The sequence below is a fragment of the Eucyclogobius newberryi genome, unplaced genomic scaffold, assembly GCF_026437365.1.
Source record: "Eucyclogobius newberryi isolate DKJ021-1_F unplaced genomic scaffold, fEucNew1.0.hap1 SCAF_1, whole genome shotgun sequence".
NCBI classification, from domain to species: domain Eukaryota; kingdom Metazoa; phylum Chordata; class Actinopteri; order Gobiiformes; family Gobiidae; genus Eucyclogobius; species Eucyclogobius newberryi.
Window position 1 is genome coordinate 2,156,536 of NW_027315723.1, and position 17,500 is coordinate 2,174,035.

Here is a 17,500-nt window from a genome sequence, read left to right on the forward strand (position 1 = left end):
CTCTCTCCTCCCCTCTTTCCTCATGTCTCTCTCTCTCTCCTCCTCCAGTCCCTTCTCTTTCCTCTCTCTCTCCTCCCCTCTTTCCTCATGTCTCTCTCTCTCCTCCTCCAGTCCCTTCTCTTTCCTCTCTCTCTCCTCCCCTCTTTCCTCATGTCTCTCTCTCCTCCTCCAGTCCCTTCTCTTTCCTCTCTCTCTCCTCCCCTCTTTCCTCATGTCTCTCTCTCTCTCCTCCAGTCCCTTCTCTTTCCTCTCTCTCTCCTCCCCTCTTTCCTCATGTCTCTCTCTCTCTCCTCCTCCAGTCCCTTCTCTTTCCTCTCTCTCTCCTCCCCTCTTTCCTCATGTCTCTCTCTCTCTCCTCCTCCAGTCCCTTCTCTTTCCTCTCTCTCTCCTCCCCTCTTTCCTCATGTCTCTCTCTCTCTCCTCCTCCAGTCCCTTCTCTTTCCTCTCTCTCTCCTCCCCTCTTTCCTCATGTCTCTCTCTCTCCTCCTCCAGTCCCTTCTCTTTCCTCTCTCTCTCCTCCCCTCTTTCCTCATGTCTCTCTCTCCTCCTCCAGTCCCTTCTCTTTCCTCTCTCTCCTCCCCTCTTTCCTCATGTCTCTCTCTCTCTCCTCCAGTCCCTTCTCTTTCCTCTCTCTCTCCTCCCCTCTTTCCTCATGTCTCTCTCTCTCTCCTCCTCCAGTCCCTTCTCTTTCCTCTCTCTCTCCTCCCCTCTTTCCTCATGTCTCTCTCTCTCTCCTCCTCCAGTCCCTTCTCTTTCCTCTCTCTCTCCTCCCCTCTTTCCTCATGTCTCTCTCTCTCTCCTCCTCCAGTCCCTTCTCTTTCCTCTCTCTCTCCTCCCCTCTTTCCTCATGTCTCTCTCTCTCTCCTCCAGTCCCTTCTCTTTCCTCTCTCTCTCCTCCCCTCTTTCCTCATGTCTCTCTCTCTCTCCTCCTCCAGTCCCTTCTCTTTCCTCTCTCTCTCCTCCCCTCTTTCCTCATGTCTCTCTCTCTCTCCTCCTCCAGTCCCTTCTCTTTCCTCTCTCTCTCCTCCCCTCTTTCCTCATGTCTCTCTCTCTCTCCTCCTCCAGTCCCTTCTCTTTCCTCTCTCTCTCCTCCCCTCTTTCCTCATGTCTCTCTCTCTCCTCCTCCAGTCCCTTCTCTTTCCTCTCTCTCTCCTCCCCTCTTTCCTCATGTCTCTCTCTCCTCCTCCAGTCCCTTCTCTTTCCTCTCTCTCTCCTCCCCTCTTTCCTCATGTCTCTCTCTCTCTCCTCCAGTCCCTTATCTTTCCTCTCTCTCTCCTCCCCTCTTTCCTCATGTCTCTCTCTCTCTCCTCCTCCAGTCCCTTCTCTTTCCTCTCTCTCTCCTCCCCTCTTTCCTCATGTCTCTCTCTCTCCTCCTCCAGTCCCTTCTCTTTCCTCTCTCTCTCCTCCCCTCTTTCCTCATGTCTCTCTCTCTCTCCTCCTCCTCCAGTCCCTTCTCTTTCCTCTCTCTCTCCTCCCCTCTTTCCTCATGTCTCTCTCTCTCTCCTCCTCCAGTCCCTTCTCTTTCCTCTCTCTCTCCTCCCCTCTTTCCTCATGTCTCTCTCTCTCCTCCTCCTCCAGTCCCTTCTCTTTCCTCTCTCTCTCCTCCCCTCTTTCCTCATGTCTCTCTCTCTCTCCTCCTCCAGTCCCTTCACTTTCCTCTCTCTCTCCTCCCCTCTTTCCTCATGTCTCTCTCTCTCTCTCTCCTCCTCCAGTCCCTTCACTTTCCTCTCTCTCTCCTCCCCTCTTTCCTCATGTCTCTCTCTCTCTCCTCCTCCAGTCCCTTCTCTTTCCTCTCTCTCTCCTCCCCTCTTTCCTCATGTCTCTCTCTCTCTCCTCCTCCAGTCCCTTCACTTTCCTCTCTCTCTCTCTCTCCTCTCTCTCTCCTCTCTTGTTCTCCTCTCTCTCTCCGTCTCTCTCGGATGATTGACAATTACCTGAGTTTATTTCTTCTCGCCGTGTTTCATTATCACAAATGTGTCGTACAATCATTGTCGTGTTCAGGAATAAACTAGAGAGAGAAGAGAGAGAGAAGAGAGAGAGAGAGGGAGAAGAGAGAGAGCGAGGGAGAAGAGAGAGAAGAAAATATGTGCCAAATTTGATCTACGTTAAAGAGATTCTTTGACTTAATTCAAATGTTAAAGGGGGCGAAACCTATATTAATACCGGGAAATAGCACATCTCATGCCAGAAAAACGCAAGTTTTAACACTTAAAAAATGGCAATTTTGTTAGCGAGCGTGCCACACCCACATCTGGAATTGTATCAAAAATACAAATAAATATAGCCGCAAGCGGCAATGATCGGCCCTCACCAAGCCGCCATGATAGCGCCCCAATTTTACTTTTATTGCACCTCCTAAGTTTGCAGCTCCGCCGCACAAAGTCCGTGGCTCTTAGCATAAAATTTTTTATAACTTTTGACGGCTCCTGAAGATGAATCTCACCAAATTTGAGGTTAATTGTTCTAACGCCCTTGGAGGAGTTTGTAAAAGTATAAAATGTCCCCATTGGAATAACATGGCAGGTTTCTGTCATCGCAATGACATGAGTCTCATTGACTTTTTTGACCGTGATGCCAAAATGGAATTTTGTGCCAAATTAAAATATAAATAAAATTTCAAAAAAGCAAATATTTCACCCTCCATGTAAAAATTAATTTAACTCAATAGGGGGCGCTATCACGCCAAAATAATTTGCTTCTCTTCAAGTAGGTTTTGGGCAAAGGGTTCAACAACTGATTCTAATTTTACGCAATTCTGACTTTATCTGCGCAAACGGCAGCAAATTTAAAATTTGGGAAATTTCTGAATTTCTAGCTACAGTTTGTGGCTTCGCCGCACAGAGACCGTGACCGGTATCAAAGTAATTTAGATCACTTTTGATCTCCCACTCCTCCACACCATTTTCACCAAATTTCAGCGTTTTCTGGCCAACGTCCTGGGAGGAGTTGGTAAAAATACAACGTTTGGAAAAATTCCTGAGTCATGCTTAGCAAATCTTGATCCAATATGGCTGACATTTGGTTGGGCGGACGGCGTTGCCGTAATAATATTTTTTACTTCTCTTGTCACCATCTACCTCTGCGCCAAATTTCATGATTCTAAGATCAGATTTTTTGGGGGCAATTTCCTATCTCACAATGCATTTTTGGTACATTTAGGAGCGCTGATGTGCCAATTTTTGTCATTTTAGAAGAAGGAAATAGCCAGAATGTAGAGGCACGATTTTTAGAGGTGTGCAAATTTTTGTGACTTTTCGTCAATGTTCACTGGGTGAAAAATAGAGGGTTTGTCTCGAGAAGAAGAAGAAAGAAGAATATTCTGATGCAAAAACAATGTTTACCATTTTTCAAATATGTATAGTTTATTATATTATAATAAACTATAAATTTTCGTGATGTGGGTCCCTCATGACGTGGGTCCCTGGTCACTGACGGGTACTTTCGTTAATTTTGAGTAGGCTCCGCCCACTTTGTGTAACTGGCCCTCTTTACAGTAATAATGTTACATTTTTGCATTACATGTTTATATGCACGGAACATGCAAGAGATGGAGAAGGTATTTGTGAGCTACTTAACGCAAACGAGCGCTTTACATGGGGATAGTCGTCATCCCCATGTAAAGCGCTTGTTTACAGCGGTAATGTTCCATTTTCCTACTAATAATTACTAAGATAAGATGGGGAAATTTCATTGTTGCAACGCAGGTAGATACAGAGGTAGATACAGAAGAAAAGAACAGATCACTCATAGGAAGTCTGAAAAACACTCTCAGTAGAAGATCTCTTATAAAAATCGTAGGATGTTCGCCGGGATAACGTGACGATCTCCGAGTACGACGACGGTTCTCTGCAGTTTCATGAGTTCCTCCTTTGTGTAAACGCAGTCGGCGCCAGCCGGGGGGCGCGGGGGGGCACGGGGGGGCTCGGAGCCAGGGCACATCGCGACGACACGACAAAAACACTCAATAATTCAGCCGAACAAAGTCAAAACAAGTTAAATTAAAGCGATTCCAGCGCGTGTCCCGATCGTTCAAATAAAATTGAAAACATATTTATGCATGAATGAATGCACTTTTGTATTGAATGTACTGTGTATTTTATTGTATTGTATTGAATGTACTATGTATTGTATTGTATTGTATTGAATGTACTATGTATTGTATTGTATTGTATTGAATGTACTGTGTATTTTATTGTATTGTATTAAATGTACTGTGTATTGTATTGTATTGTATTGAATGTACTGTGTATTGTATTGTATTATATTGAATGTACTATGTATTGTATTGTATTGAATGTACTATGTATTGTATTGTATTGTATTGTATTGAATGTACTATGCACAGGGCGTGCACGAGGGAGGAGTGTTAGTGAGTGTTTGGAAGTGGGCGAGCGCATCGCGCTTGATTTCATGCGCACTTTGTGCTTTGCACGACCGTACAGAACTAATTGGCCTCTCGCCAGCTTGTGGCGCTCGGGCCTAATTAGCTCTAATCGCACATGGGTGCAGTTCATTTTGACACATTTTCAAGATTAAAAAAAAAGTAGGATGTGTAAATTGTTTAAACAATTGTGTTCCGCCCACAATGGTCGACACCCTGTGGGGTTCAGGGCGGGGTCATAATATAATGTTTCACTTTTCCTGACATGAGGCGTGTTTGTACTAATTTTCATAAGTCTGCGATGAAGAAGGCCGGCCATTGTCTGTGACTCTTATTCAAGTGTCTGTGACTCTTATTCAAAGTGTCTGTGACTCTTATTCAAGTGTCTGTGACTCTTATTCAAGTGTCTGTGACTCTTATTCAAGTGTCTGTGACTCTTATTCAAAGTGTCTGTGACTCTTATTCAAGTGTCTGTGACTCTTATTCAAGTGTCTGTGACTCTTATTCAAAGTGTCTTTGACTGACTCTTATTCAAGTGTCTGTGACTCTTATTCAAAGTGTCTGTGACTCTTATTCAAAGTGTCTGTGACTCTTATTCAAGTGTCTGTGACTCTTATTCAAGTGTCTGTGACTCTTATTCAAGTGTCTGTGACTCTTATTCAAGTGTCTGTAACTCTTATTCAAGTGTCTGTGACTCTTATTCAAAGTGTCTGTGACTCTTATTCAAGTGTCTGTGACTCTTATTCAAGTGTATGTGACTCTTATTCAAGTGTCTGTGACTCTTATTCAAAGTGTCTGTGACTCTTATTCAAGTGTCTGTGACTCTTATTCAAAGTGTCTGTGACTCTTATTCAAGTGTCTGTGACTCTTATTCAAGTGTCTGTGACTCTTATTCAAGTGTCTGTGACTCTTATTCAAAGTGTCTGTGACTCTTATTCAAAGTGTCTGTGACTCTTATTCAAGTGTCTGTGACTCTTATTCAAAGTGTATGTGACTCTTATTCAAGTGTCTGTGACTCTTATTCAAGTGTCTGTGACTCTTATTCAAGTGTCTGTGACTCTTATTCAAAGTGTCTGTGACTCTTATTCAAAGTGTCTGTGACTCTTATTCAAGTGTCTGTGACTCTTATTCAAAGTGTCTGTGACTCTTATTCAAGTGTCTGTGACTCTTATTCAAAGTGTATGTGACTCTTATTCAAGTGTCTGTGACTCTTATTCAAGTGTCTGTGACTCTTATTCAAAGTGTCTGTGACTCTTATTCAAAGTGTCTGTGACTCTTATTCAAGTGTCTGTGACTCTTATTCAAGTGTCTGTGACTCTTATTCAAAGTGTCTGTGACTCTTATTCAAAGTGTCTGTGACTCTTATTCAAGTGTCTGTGACTCTTATTCAAAGTGTCTGTGACTCTTATTCAAGTGTCTGTGACTCTTATTCAAAGTGTCTGTGACTCTTATTCAAGTGTCTGTGACTCTTATTCAAAGTGTCTGTGACTCTTATTCAAAGTGTCTGTGACTCTTATTCAAGTGTCTGTGACTCTTATTCAAAGTGTCTGTGACTCTTATTCAAGTGTCTGTGACTCTTATTCAAAGTGTCTGTGACTCTTATTCAAAGTGTCTGTGACTCTTATTCAAGTGTATGTGACTCTTATTCAAGTGTCTGTGACTCTTATTCAAGTGTATGTGACTCTTATTCAAGTGTCTGTGACTCTTATTCAAGTGTCTGTGACTCTTATTCAAAGTGTCTGTGACTCTTATTCAAAGTGTCTGTGACTCTTATTCAAAGTGTCTGTGACTCTTATTCAAGTGTCTGTGACTCTTATTCAAGTGTCTGTGACTCTTATTCAAGTGTCTGTGACTCTTATTCAAAGTGTCTGTGACTCTTATTCAAGTGTCTGTGACTCTTATTCAAAGTGTCTGTGACTCTTATTCAAGTGTCTGTGACTCTTATTCAAGTGTCTGTGACTCTTATTCAAGTGTCTGTGACTCTTATTCAAAGTGTCTGTGACTCTTATTCAAAGTGTCTGTGACTCTTATTCAAGTGTCTGTGACTCTTATTCAAAGTGTATGTGACTCTTATTCAAGTGTCTGTGACTCTTATTCAAGTGTCTGTGACTCTTATTCAAAGTGTCTGTGACTCTTATTCAAAGTGTCTGTGACTCTTATTCAAGTGTCTGTGACTCTTATTCAAAGTGTCTGTGACTCTTATTCAAGTGTCTGTGACTCTTATTCAAAGTGTATGTGACTCTTATTCAAGTGTCTGTGACTCTTATTCAAGTGTCTGTGACTCTTATTCAAAGTGTCTGTGACTCTTATTCAAAGTGTCTGTGACTCTTATTCAAGTGTCTGTGACTCTTATTCAAGTGTCTGTGACTCTTATTCAAAGTGTCTGTGACTGACTCTTATTCAAAGTGTCCGTGACTCTTATTCAAAGTGTCTGTGACTCTTATTCAAATGTCTGTGGCTCTTATTCAAGTGTCTGTGACTCTTATTCAAAGTGTCTGTGACTCTTATTCAAGTGTCTGTGACTCTTATTCAAGTGTCTGTGACTCTTATTCAAAGTGTCTGTGACTCTTATTCAAAGTGTCTGTGACTCTTATTCAAAGTGTCTGTGACTCTTATTCAAAGTGTCTGTGACTCTTATTCAAGTGTCTGTGACTCTTATTCAAGTGTCTGTGACTCTTATTCAAGTGTCTGTGACTCTTATTCAAAGTGTCTGTGACTCTTATTCAAGTGTATGTGACTCTTATTCAAAGTGTCTGTGACTCTTATTCAAAGTGTCTGTGACTCTTATTCAAAGTGTCTGTGACTCTTATTCAATTGTCTGTGACTCTTATTCAAAGTGTCTGTGACTCTTATTCAAGTGTATGTGACTCTTATTCAAGTGTCTGTGACTCTTATTCAAGTGTCTGTGACTCTTATTCAAAGTGTCTGTGACTCTTATTCAAAGTGTCTGTGACTCTTATTCAAAGTGTCTGTGACTCTTATTCAAGTGTCTGTGACTCTTATTCAAGTGTCTGTGACTCTTATTCAAAGTGTCTGTGACTCTTATTCAAAGTGTCTGTGACTCTTATTCAAGTGTCTGTGACTCTTATTCAAAGTGTCTGTGACTCTTATTCAAAGTGTCTGTGACTCTTATTCAAAGTGTCTGTGACTCTTATTCAAGTGTCTGTGACTCTTATTCAAAGTGTCTGTGACTGACTCTTATTCAAAGTGTCTGTGACTCTTATTCAAAGTGTCTGTGACTCTTATTCAAATGTCTGTGACTCTTATTCAAAGTGTCTGTGACTCTTATTCAAAGTTCTTCTGGTACAAAGTTCCGTAGTGCAGCTTTATGGTCTGAATGATGCGGTGGATGGCACAGACTTTATGGCCTCGTAACTCTGCGGTGAAGCGGCGCGTGTCTGTTGATAGGTCCACAGACTGCCCATGTGTGATGCTAATGTTGCTAACGCCACTAATGCGCGCTAATGTGGCTAATCGCATCGCCGCGCTTCAAGGTCGACGCTCCCGAGGTCGTTCTGCTGCTCCGACCGAAACAAATCTGAGAAAGAGAAATAACATCCCAGAGCTGGTTTAGAGCTGGTTTAGAGCTGGTTTAGAGCTGGTTTAGAGCTGGTTTAGACCTGGTTTAGGCCTGGTTTAGAGCTGGTTTAGAGCTGGTTTAGAGCTGGTTTAGAGCTGGTTTAGACCTGGTTTAGGCCTGGTTTAGGCCTGGTTTAGGCCTGGTTTAGGCCTGGTTTAGAGCTGGTTTAGAGCTGGTTTAGAGCTGGTTTAGAGCTGGTTTAGACCTGGTTTAGGCCTGGTTTAGAGCTGGTTTAGAGCTGGTTTAGAACTGGTTTAGAGCTGGTTTAGAGCTGGTTTAGAGCTGGTTTAGAGCTGGTTTAGAGCTGGTTTAGGCCTGGTTTAGAGCTGGTTTAGAGCTGGTTTAGAGCTGGTTTAGAGCTGGTTTAGACCTGGTTTAGGCCTGGTTTAGAGCTGGTTTAGAGCTGGTTTAGAGCTGGTTTAGAGCTGGTTTAGAGCTGGTTTAGAGCTGGTTTAGACCTGGTTTAGAGCTGGTTTAGACCTGGTTTAGGCCTGGTTTAGAGCTGGTTTAGAGCTGGTTTAGTCCTGGTTTAGAGCTGGTTTAGAGCTGGTTTAGAGCTGGTTTAGAGCAGGTTTAGAGCTGGTTTAGAGCTGGTTTAGTCCACGTTTAGAGCTGGTTTAGAGCTGATTTAGTCCTGGTTTAGAGCTGGTTTAGAGCTGGTTTAGTCCTGGTTTAGACCTGGTTTAGAGCTGGTTTAGAGCTGGTTTAGAGCTGGTTTAGAGCTGGTTTAGAGCTGTTTTAGTCCAGGTTTAGAGCTGGTTTAGAGCTGGTTTGGACCTGGTTTAGAGCTGGTTTAGACCTGGTTTAGAGCTGGTTTAGAGCTGGTTTAGTCCTGGTTTAGAGCTGGTTTAGTCCTGGTTTAGAGCTGGTTTAGTCCACGTTTAGAGCTGGTTTAGAGCTGATTTAGTCCTGGTTTAGAGCTGGTTTAGAGCTGGTTTAGTCCTGGTTTAGACCTGGTTTAGAGCTGGTTTAGAGCTGGTTTAGAGCTGGTTAAATCCAGGTTTAGAGCTGGTTTAGTCCTGGTTTAGACCTGGTTTAGAGCTGTTTTAGTCCAGGTTTAGAGCTGGTTTAGAGCTGGTTTGGACCTGGTTTAGAGCTGGTTTAGACCTGGTTTAGAGCTGGTTTAGACCTGGTTTAGGCCTGGTTTAGAGCTGGTTTAGAGCTGGTTTAGTCCTGGTTTAGAGCTGGTTTAGTCCTGGTTTAGAGCTGGTTTAGTCCACGTTTAGAGCTGGTTTAGAGCTGATTTAGTCCTGGTTTAGAGCTGGTTTAGAGCTGGTTTAGTCCTGGTTTAGACCTGGTTTAGAGCTGGTTTAGAGCTGGTTTAGAGCTGGTTTAGAGCTGGTTTAGAGCTGGTTTAGAGCTGGTTAAATCCAGGTTTAGAGCTGGTTTAGTCCTGGTTTAGACCTGGTTTAGAGCTGTTTTAGTCCAGGTTTAGAGCTGGTTTAGAGCTGGTTTGGACCTGGTTTTAGTCCACGTTTAGAGCTGGTTTAGAGCTGATTTAGTCCTGGTTTAGAGCTGGTTTAGAGCTGGTTTAGTCCTGGTTTAGACCTGGTTTAGACCTGGTTTAGTCCTGGTTTAGACCTGGTTTAGAGCTGTTTTAGTCCAGGTTTAGAGCTGGTTTAGAGCTGGTTTGGACCTGGTTTAGACCTGGTTTAGCGCTGGTTTAGTCCAGGTTTAGAGCTGGTTTAGTCCTGGTTTGGACCTGGTTTAGAGCTGTTTTAGTCCAGGTTTAGAGCTGGTTTAGAGCTGGTTTGGACCTGGTTTAGACCTGGTTTAGCGCTGGTTTAGTCCTGGTTTGGACCCAGTTTAAACCTAGTTTTTAATTGTTACTCATCTTAATTTGTCATCATTTTGAAACTCACAGATGCTGAGCTCATAAAAGTAGTGTGTGTGTCTGGTGTGTGTGTGTGTGTCTGTGTGTCTGTGTGTGTGTGTGTGTGTGTGTGTGTGTGAGTGTGTGTGTGTGTGTATGTGTGTGTGTGTGTGTATGTGTGTGTTTGTTTGTGTGTGTGTCTGTGTGTGTGTGTGTCTGTTTGTGTGTGTGTGTCTGTGTGTTTGTGTGTGTGTGTGTGTGTGTCTGGTGTGTGTGTATGTGTGTGTGTGTGTGTGTGTGTGTGTGTGTGTCTGTGTGTGTGTATGTGTGTGTCTGTGTGTGTGTCTGTGTGTCTGTGTGTGTGTGTATGTGTGTGTTTGTGTGTGTCATTAGCGTAGCCTCCGTTAGCCTAGCGCTGATGACCTCGAGGCTAATGGGCCGTGTCGGCGCCACCTGGAGCTTCTGAGAGGACTGAGCGCGTCGTGAGGGGAACAAACCCGAGCCGAGCTGTGATTCAGGGGGAGAGAGCGAGGACAGACTTTCATCATTTATTCAATGCTTCGTCAGCTCAGTTTTTATCGCCTTTTCATTCCACTAATGTTTATTTCATGTGTTTATTTTTGTTTATGTGTTTGTGATCGGTGCCCAGGACCCGACTCGAGTGGTGAGCCCGGTCATCGACATCATCAACATGGACACGTTTGCTTATGTGGCCGCTTCATCCGATCTGAGGGGAGGTGAGAGCTCACACAGGGGGCGCTCTTCCCCACACGGACACAGGGGGCGCTCTTCCCCACACGGACACAGGGGGCGCTCTTCCCCACACGGACACATGGGCGCTCTTCCCCACACGGACACATGGGGCGCTCTGGCGCTCTTCCCCACACGGACACAGGGGGCGCTCTTCCCCACAGGGACACAGGGGGCGCTCTTCCCCACAGGGACACAGGGGGCGCTCTTCCCCACACGGACACAGGGGGCGCTCTTCCCCACACGGACACAGGGGGCGCTCTTCCCCACACGGACACAGGGGGCGCTCTTCCCCACAGGGACACAGGGGGCGCTCTTCCTCACACGGATACAGGGGGCGCTCTTCCTCACACGGACACAGGGGGCGCTCTTCCTCACACGGACACAGGGGGCGCTCTTCCCCACACGGACACAGGGGGCGCTCTTCCCCACACGGACACAGGGGGCGCTCTTCCCCACACGGACACAGGGGGCGCTCTTCCCCACACGGACACAGGGGGCGCTCAGGGGACTCATTGTCATATTAAAAATCAAACCAACCCGGGGCCCTATGTAAAAAGAGCCCCCCCTAGTGCTATTTCTGTAGTCGCATCACACAGATGGAAAAACAAAATGCGAGTCAGGCTCATTCTGAGAAATGTGATTCATATTCCCTGTGAAATAAATAAAGCCCAGTCCCACTGAAACTAGAATAATTTTATTCCTTCTTATAATCTTGATTTTATGTTTTTAACTGAAACATGGCTTGACAAAAACACAGGAAATGTAGTTCTGATAGAATCTGCTCCACCCAACTTTAAGTTTGAATCTGAAACACGAGAAAACAAAAAAGGGGGCGGAGTCTGTGCTGTCTTTAGGGATGAAATAATGACCCACACGTTGTCTTTTGGGGTGTTTTCATCATGTGAGTTTGTCTCCTTTAAAATGGAGCTAAAACAGTCTCATTCTCTTCATTGTTTTACACCAGCCTCTCCAGCACTGACAACGTTTTATTGATGATTTTACTGAGATGTTTCAGTCGCACAGACTTTGATGGTTTGGTCATTACAGGTGATTTCAATGTTCACGTGGAGAATAATGTGTGAGAGAAACGCTAGAGAGCTTGATGCTGTCCTTGAAACCTTCAGTCTTATTCAGCATGTGAGTGGCCCCACCCACAGCAGAGTGGCCCCACCCACAGCAAAGGACACACTCTAGATCTCATAATTACAAAAAGGGTAAATATTTAAAATGTCAATGTGGTCGATGTTGCTCTGTCTGATCATTTCTGTGTCTTTGACATGTCTCTTTTTCCCAAACCACCGGCTAGTCCTGCAGCTGTTCAGAGGCTGGTCCTGCAGCTGTTCAAAAGTTGGTCCTGCAGCTGTTCAGCAGCTGGTCCTGCAGCTGTTTAGAGGCTGGTCCTGCAGCTGTTCAGAGGCTGGTCCTGCAGCTGTTCAGAGGCTGGTCATGCAGCTGTTCAGAGGCTGGTCCTGCAGCTGGTCAGAGGCTGGTCCTGCAGCTGTTCAGAGGCTGGTCCTGCAGCTGATCAGAGGCTGGTCCTGCAGCTATTTAGAGGCTGGTCTTGCAGCTGTTCAGAAGTTGGTCCTGCAGCTGTTCAGAGGCTGGTCCTGCAGCTGGTCAGAGGCTGGTCCTGCAGCTGTTTAGAGGCTGGTCATGCAGCTGTTTAGAGGCTGGTCCTGCAGCTGTTCAGAGGCTGGTCCTGCAGCTGTTTAGAGGCTGGTCCTGCAGCTGGTCAGAGGCTGGTCCTGCAGCTGTTCAGAGGCTGGTCATGCAGCTGTTCAGAGGCTGGTCCTGCAGCTGTTCAGAGGCTGGTCCTGCAGCTGTTCAGAGGCTGGTCCTGCAGCTGGTCAGAGGCTGGTTCTGCAGCTGTTTAGAGGCTGGTCCTGCAGCTGTTCAGAGGCTGGTCATGCAGCTGGTCAGAGGCTGGTCCTGCAGCTGGTCAGAGGCTGGTCCTGCAGCTGGTCAGAGGCTGGTCCTGCAGCTGTTTAGAGGCTGGTCCTGCTGTTGTTCAGAGGCTGGTCCTGCAGCTGTTCAGAGGCTGGTCCTGCTGTTGTTCAGAGGCTGGTCCTGCAGCTGGTCAGAGGCTGGTTCTGCAGCTGTTTAGAGGCTGGTCCTGCAGCTGTTCAGAGGCTGGTCATGCAGCTGGTCAGAGGCTGGTCCTGCAGCTGGTCAGAGGCTGGTCCTGCAGCTGGTCAGAGGCTGGTCCTGCAGCTGTTTAGAGGCTGGTCCTGCTGTTGTTCAGAGGCTGGTCCTGCAGCTGTTCAGAGGCTGGTCCTGCTGTTGTTCAGAGGCTGGTCCTGCAGTTGTTCAGAGGAGACACATAAGTGATGGCACAGGTGCACTGTTTATGGAAATGATAAACTTTGAAAATGTCTCATGTTCTAATGTGAATGATTTGTTGAACTCTGTTACATCTAGTATTTTGAATGTTCTGGACACCATCGCCCCTATAAAGGCTAAAATGGTGAAAATAAGCAGAAGGCGGCGTGGAGAAATGATGATTCGGTCAGGGCACAGAAAAGGGAGTGCCGCAGGGCCGAACGGAAATGGAGCAAGTCAAAGCTCCAGGTTCAAAAAGAGATTTACAAAGAAAAGCTGAACATGTACAACCTAATCTTATGTAGAACTAGGGAAAGATATTTTTCTGAAATAATTGGAAGCTGCAGTAACAACTCGCGTGTCCTGTTTGCCACAGTAAACAGATTAACAAACCCTCCAGCTCAGCTGCCGTTAGAACTCATTTCCACATCCAAGTGTAATGAGTTTGCATTATTCTTTAATGACAAAGTTCAGGGCATTAAAAATGCTATAAATCCCACAATGCAAAAAATTACCCTAAAACCACCTGAACACTTAGAGCTAACTCACTTTGCACCTGTAACTGACAAAACTGTCCATGAGATCGTCAGATGTTCTGAGCTTTGTGTTTATGTTTTTCCTGTTCAGGTTTTGACTGGAGCCTTCACTTCAAATGGGAGCAACTTTCTCCAGAACAAAGATCTCAGAGGACCGACCCGACTCAGCCCATAAAGTACGACACTGTGTGCACCAAGTCCTGGTTTAGTCCTGGTTTAGACCTGGTTTAGACCTGGTTCAGTCCTGGTTTAGACCTGGTTTAGACCTGGTTTAGTCCTGGTTTAGACCTGGTTTAGTCCTGGTTCAGTCCTGGTTTAGACCTGGTTCAGTCCTTGGTTTAGACCTGGTTTAGACCTGGTTTAGACCTGGTTTAGTCCTGGTTTAGACCTGGTTTAGTCCTGGTTCAGTCCTGGTTTAGACCTGGTTTAGACCTGGTTTAGTCCTGGTTCAGTCCTGGTTTAGACCTGGTTTAGACCTGGTTTAGACCTGGTTTAGACCTGGTTCAGTCCTGGTTTAGACCTGGTTTAGTCCTGGTTCAGTCCTGGTTTAGACCTGGTTTAGACCTGGTTTAGTCCTGGTTTAGACCTGGTTCAGTCCTGGTTTAGACCTGGTTTAGTCCTGGTTCAGTCCTGGTTTCTTCTTCTTCTTCTTCTTCTTCTTCTTCTTCTTCTTCTTCTTCTTCTTCTTCTTCTTCTTCTTCTTCTTCTTCTTCTTCTTCTTCTTCTTCTTCTTCTTCTTCTTCTTCTTCTTCTTCTTCTTCTTCTTCTTCTTCTTCTTCTTCTTCTTCTTCTTCTTCTTCTTCTTCTTCTTCTTCTTCTTCTTCTTCTTCTTCTTCTTCTTCTTCTTCTTCTTCTTCTTCTTCTTCTTCTCCCCCCCAACCTAGAGTCAACACTGAGTTATAGTAGGTTGAGTCTCTGGGCCTCACGACACCTTTGACTTTTGACCTTTTTTAAAAATATGCTTGACATTTTTAAACAAACACTTTACGTACTTTAGAGACAAAGTGAACCTTCAGACTCACACCCCCAGAGCCGGTCGATCACGCCCCGAGCCGGTCGGTCGCTCACGCCCCGAGCCGGTCGGTCATGCCCCCGAGCCGGTCGGTCATGCCCCCGAGCCGGTCGCTCACGCCCCGAGCCGGTCGCTCACGCCCCCGAGCCGGTCGCTCACGCCCCGAGCCGGTCGCTCACGCCCCCGAGCCGGTCGCTCACGCCCCGAGCCGGTCGGTCGCTCACGCCCTGAGCCGGTCGGTCATGCCCCCGAGCCGGTCGCTCACGCCCCAAGCCGGTCGCTCACGCCCCCGAGCCGGTCGCTCACGCCCCCGAGCCGGTCGCTCACGCCCCGAGCCGGTCGGTCGCTCACGCCCTGAGCCGGTCGGTCGCTCACGCCCCCGAGTCGGTCGCTCACGCCCGAGCCGGTCGCTCACGCCCCGAGCCGGTCGCTCACGCACTGAGCCGGTCGCTCACGCCCCGAGCCGGTCGCTCACGCCCCGAGCCGGTCGCTCACGCCCCGAGCCGGTCGCTCACGCCCCGAGCCGGTCGGTCGCTCACGCCCCGAGCCGGTCGGTCGCTCACGCCCCGAGCCGGTCGCTCACGCCCCCGAGCCGGTCGCTCACGCCCCGAGCCGGTCGGTCGCTCACGCCCTGAGCCGGTCGGTCATGCCCCCGAGCCGGTCGCTCACGCCCCAAGCCGGTCGCTCACGCCCCCGAGCCGGTCGCTCACGCCCCCGAGCCGGTCGCTCACGCCCCGAGCCGGTCGGTCGCTCACGCCCTGAGCCGGTCGGTCGCTCACGCCCCCGAGTCGGTCGCTCACGCCCGAGCCGGTCGCTCACGCCCCGAGCCGGTCGCTCACGCACTGAGCCGGTCGCTCACGCCCCGAGCCGGTCGCTCACGCCCCGAGCCGGTCGCTCACGCCCCGAGCCGGTCGGTCGCTCACGCCCCCGAGCCGGTCGCTCACGCCCCGAGCCGGTCGGTCGCTCACACCCCCGAGCCGGTCGCTCACGCCCCGAGCCGGTCGCTCACGCCCCGAGCCGGTTGCTCACGCCCCCGAGCCGGTCGCTCACGCACTGAGCCGGTTTGGTTTGTTTTTACAGCTAATAACGTCTTTCTACCACTGGCCCCTCGAAAACCCGAAGTCAAAGACAATTTGGACTAAAACACAGGATTTGGCTAAACATGCAACACAGTTGATCATTCAAGTTTTTTGTAGTCAATAGTTTTACTTCCTGCACCCACGACTGGGCCAACCACGATGTACACTGGGCCAACACTGGTCTTTCCTCCAGGTTTCTACGCTTTTTTCCCAAAGAGGTTTTTTTTGTAGTTTTTCCTGGCCGAGAAGGAGAGTCTAAGGACAGAGGACCCTGGGACATCGTCCCTCGCCACCACAGACATTGTTGATTCATTTCTCCCTGTGGCCCTCAGAGGCAACTGTTGTTGTGATTTTGGGCCTTACAAAAATAAATTGATTTGATTTTATTTGAACTACGATGTACACTGGGCCAACCACGATGTACACTGGGCCAACCACGATGTACACTGGGCCACGAGGTCAAGTACAATCCGACAAACAAAAATACAGTGAAGTGAAGCCATTTATTTTGGTAAACCGATGTTTTAAATGGTCAGAAAACCGCGTTCTACCAAACCGTGGATGGTGTGGGGGTTTCAGGCTCCTGTCAGCGCACAGGGGTCGAGTCCTGTCAGTGTTTTTCAGCCTCCTCGGCCTCAGCCGTGCGTTGAACTCAAACACATTTGCCTGATGTCTGTCCCAGGACGCCCATCATCGCCGGGGGGCTGTTTGTGATCGACCGCTCCTGGTTCAATCATCTAGGGAAGTACGACACGGCCATGGACATCTGGGGAGGAGAGAACTTCGGTGAGTGACACTAAAGAGACTCCGGAGACACTTGGACCAGAGAACGTCCCGGTTTGAGTTCAGGGAGTGCCACGGCAACGGGTCAGAACTGTTGTGTCATCTATGTGGAGTTTGGCTCTTGTTTACAGTCTGGTTGCTATGGTAACAGCTGTGGAATGACCTCTACCTGTGTCATATTTCTGCTCACGTCCAACCAGGAAGTACAATTATAAATTTACACAAACGGAAATATAACAATCTACATGTGTTAAAGTTTATTTCGAAATATCGGTCTAGTTTGTGTTTATTTATTTGTTTGTTTCTTTAGGTGAAGAGGCCTCGTCTTTAGGTGAAGAGGCCTCATCTCGTCTTATGGCCTCGTCTCATGGCCTCGTCTTATGGCCTCGTCTTATGGCCTCGTCTTATGGCCTCGTCTTATGGCCTGGTCTTATGGCCTCGTCTTATGGCCTCGTCTTATGGCCTGGTCTTATGGCCTCGTCTTATGGCCTCGTCTTATGGCCTGGTCTTATGGACTCGTCTCATGGCCTCGTCTTATGGCCTCGTCTTATGGCCTCGTCTTATGGCCTGGTCTTATGGACTCGTCTCATGGCCTCGTCTTATGGCCTCGTCTCATGGCCTCGTCTTATGGCCTTGTCTTATGGCCTCTTTCATGGCCTGGTCTTATGACCTCGTCTCATGGACTCGTCTTATGGACTCGTCTCATGGCCTTGTCTTATGGCCTTCTTGGTTTTAATTAGTGCTTTTGAGACTCTGAAAAGCCCTTGACGTTGAGTCCACTTCGCTCGTGTTTCTCGTCATCGTCGCCGCGGCTGATTCAGGCGCTAATTTAAAACGTGTTGATTTTTATTTTTGACGCGGCGAGCAAAACAAAATTGTGATTCATGCGTCACAGCGGGAGGCGGCGAAAACACACCAGCGGCGTGATTAAAGCGATTCAGATGAGGAGAGGGAGAGGGAGGGGGGAGAGAGGGGGAGAGAGAGAGAGAGGGGGAGGGAGGGAGAGGGGGTAAGGGAGAGAGGGGAGAGAGAGAGGGGGGGAGAGGGAGGGGAGGGGAGAGAGAGAGGTGGAGGGAGGAGAGAGAGGGGGAGAGAGAGAGGGGGAGGGAGGAGAGAGAGGGGGAGAGAGAGAGGGGGAGGGAGGAGAGAGAGGGGGAGAGAGGAGGAGAGAGAGGGAGGGAGAGAGAGAGAGGGAGAGAGGGAGGGGAGAGAGAGGGGGGAGAGAGGGAGGGGGGGAGAGAGAG

The 17,500-nt window shown here is 47.7% G+C and overlaps 1 protein-coding gene across 1 annotated transcript in view; it reads left to right on the forward strand.

The window, feature by feature from the left end:
• Positions 1–17,500, forward strand: part of galnt14 (UDP-N-acetyl-alpha-D-galactosamine:polypeptide N-acetylgalactosaminyltransferase 14 (GalNAc-T14)) — a 223,414-nt gene that overhangs the window by 160,631 nt on the left and 45,283 nt on the right. Inside the window, exons 7-9 of the mRNA XM_072449514.1 lie at positions 10,424–10,511; positions 13,474–13,558; positions 16,156–16,259. Of these exons, the coding sequence (XP_072305615.1) occupies positions 10,424–10,511; positions 13,474–13,558; positions 16,156–16,259 (277 nt within the window). The remainder of the gene's footprint in view (positions 1–10,423; positions 10,512–13,473; positions 13,559–16,155; positions 16,260–17,500) is intronic.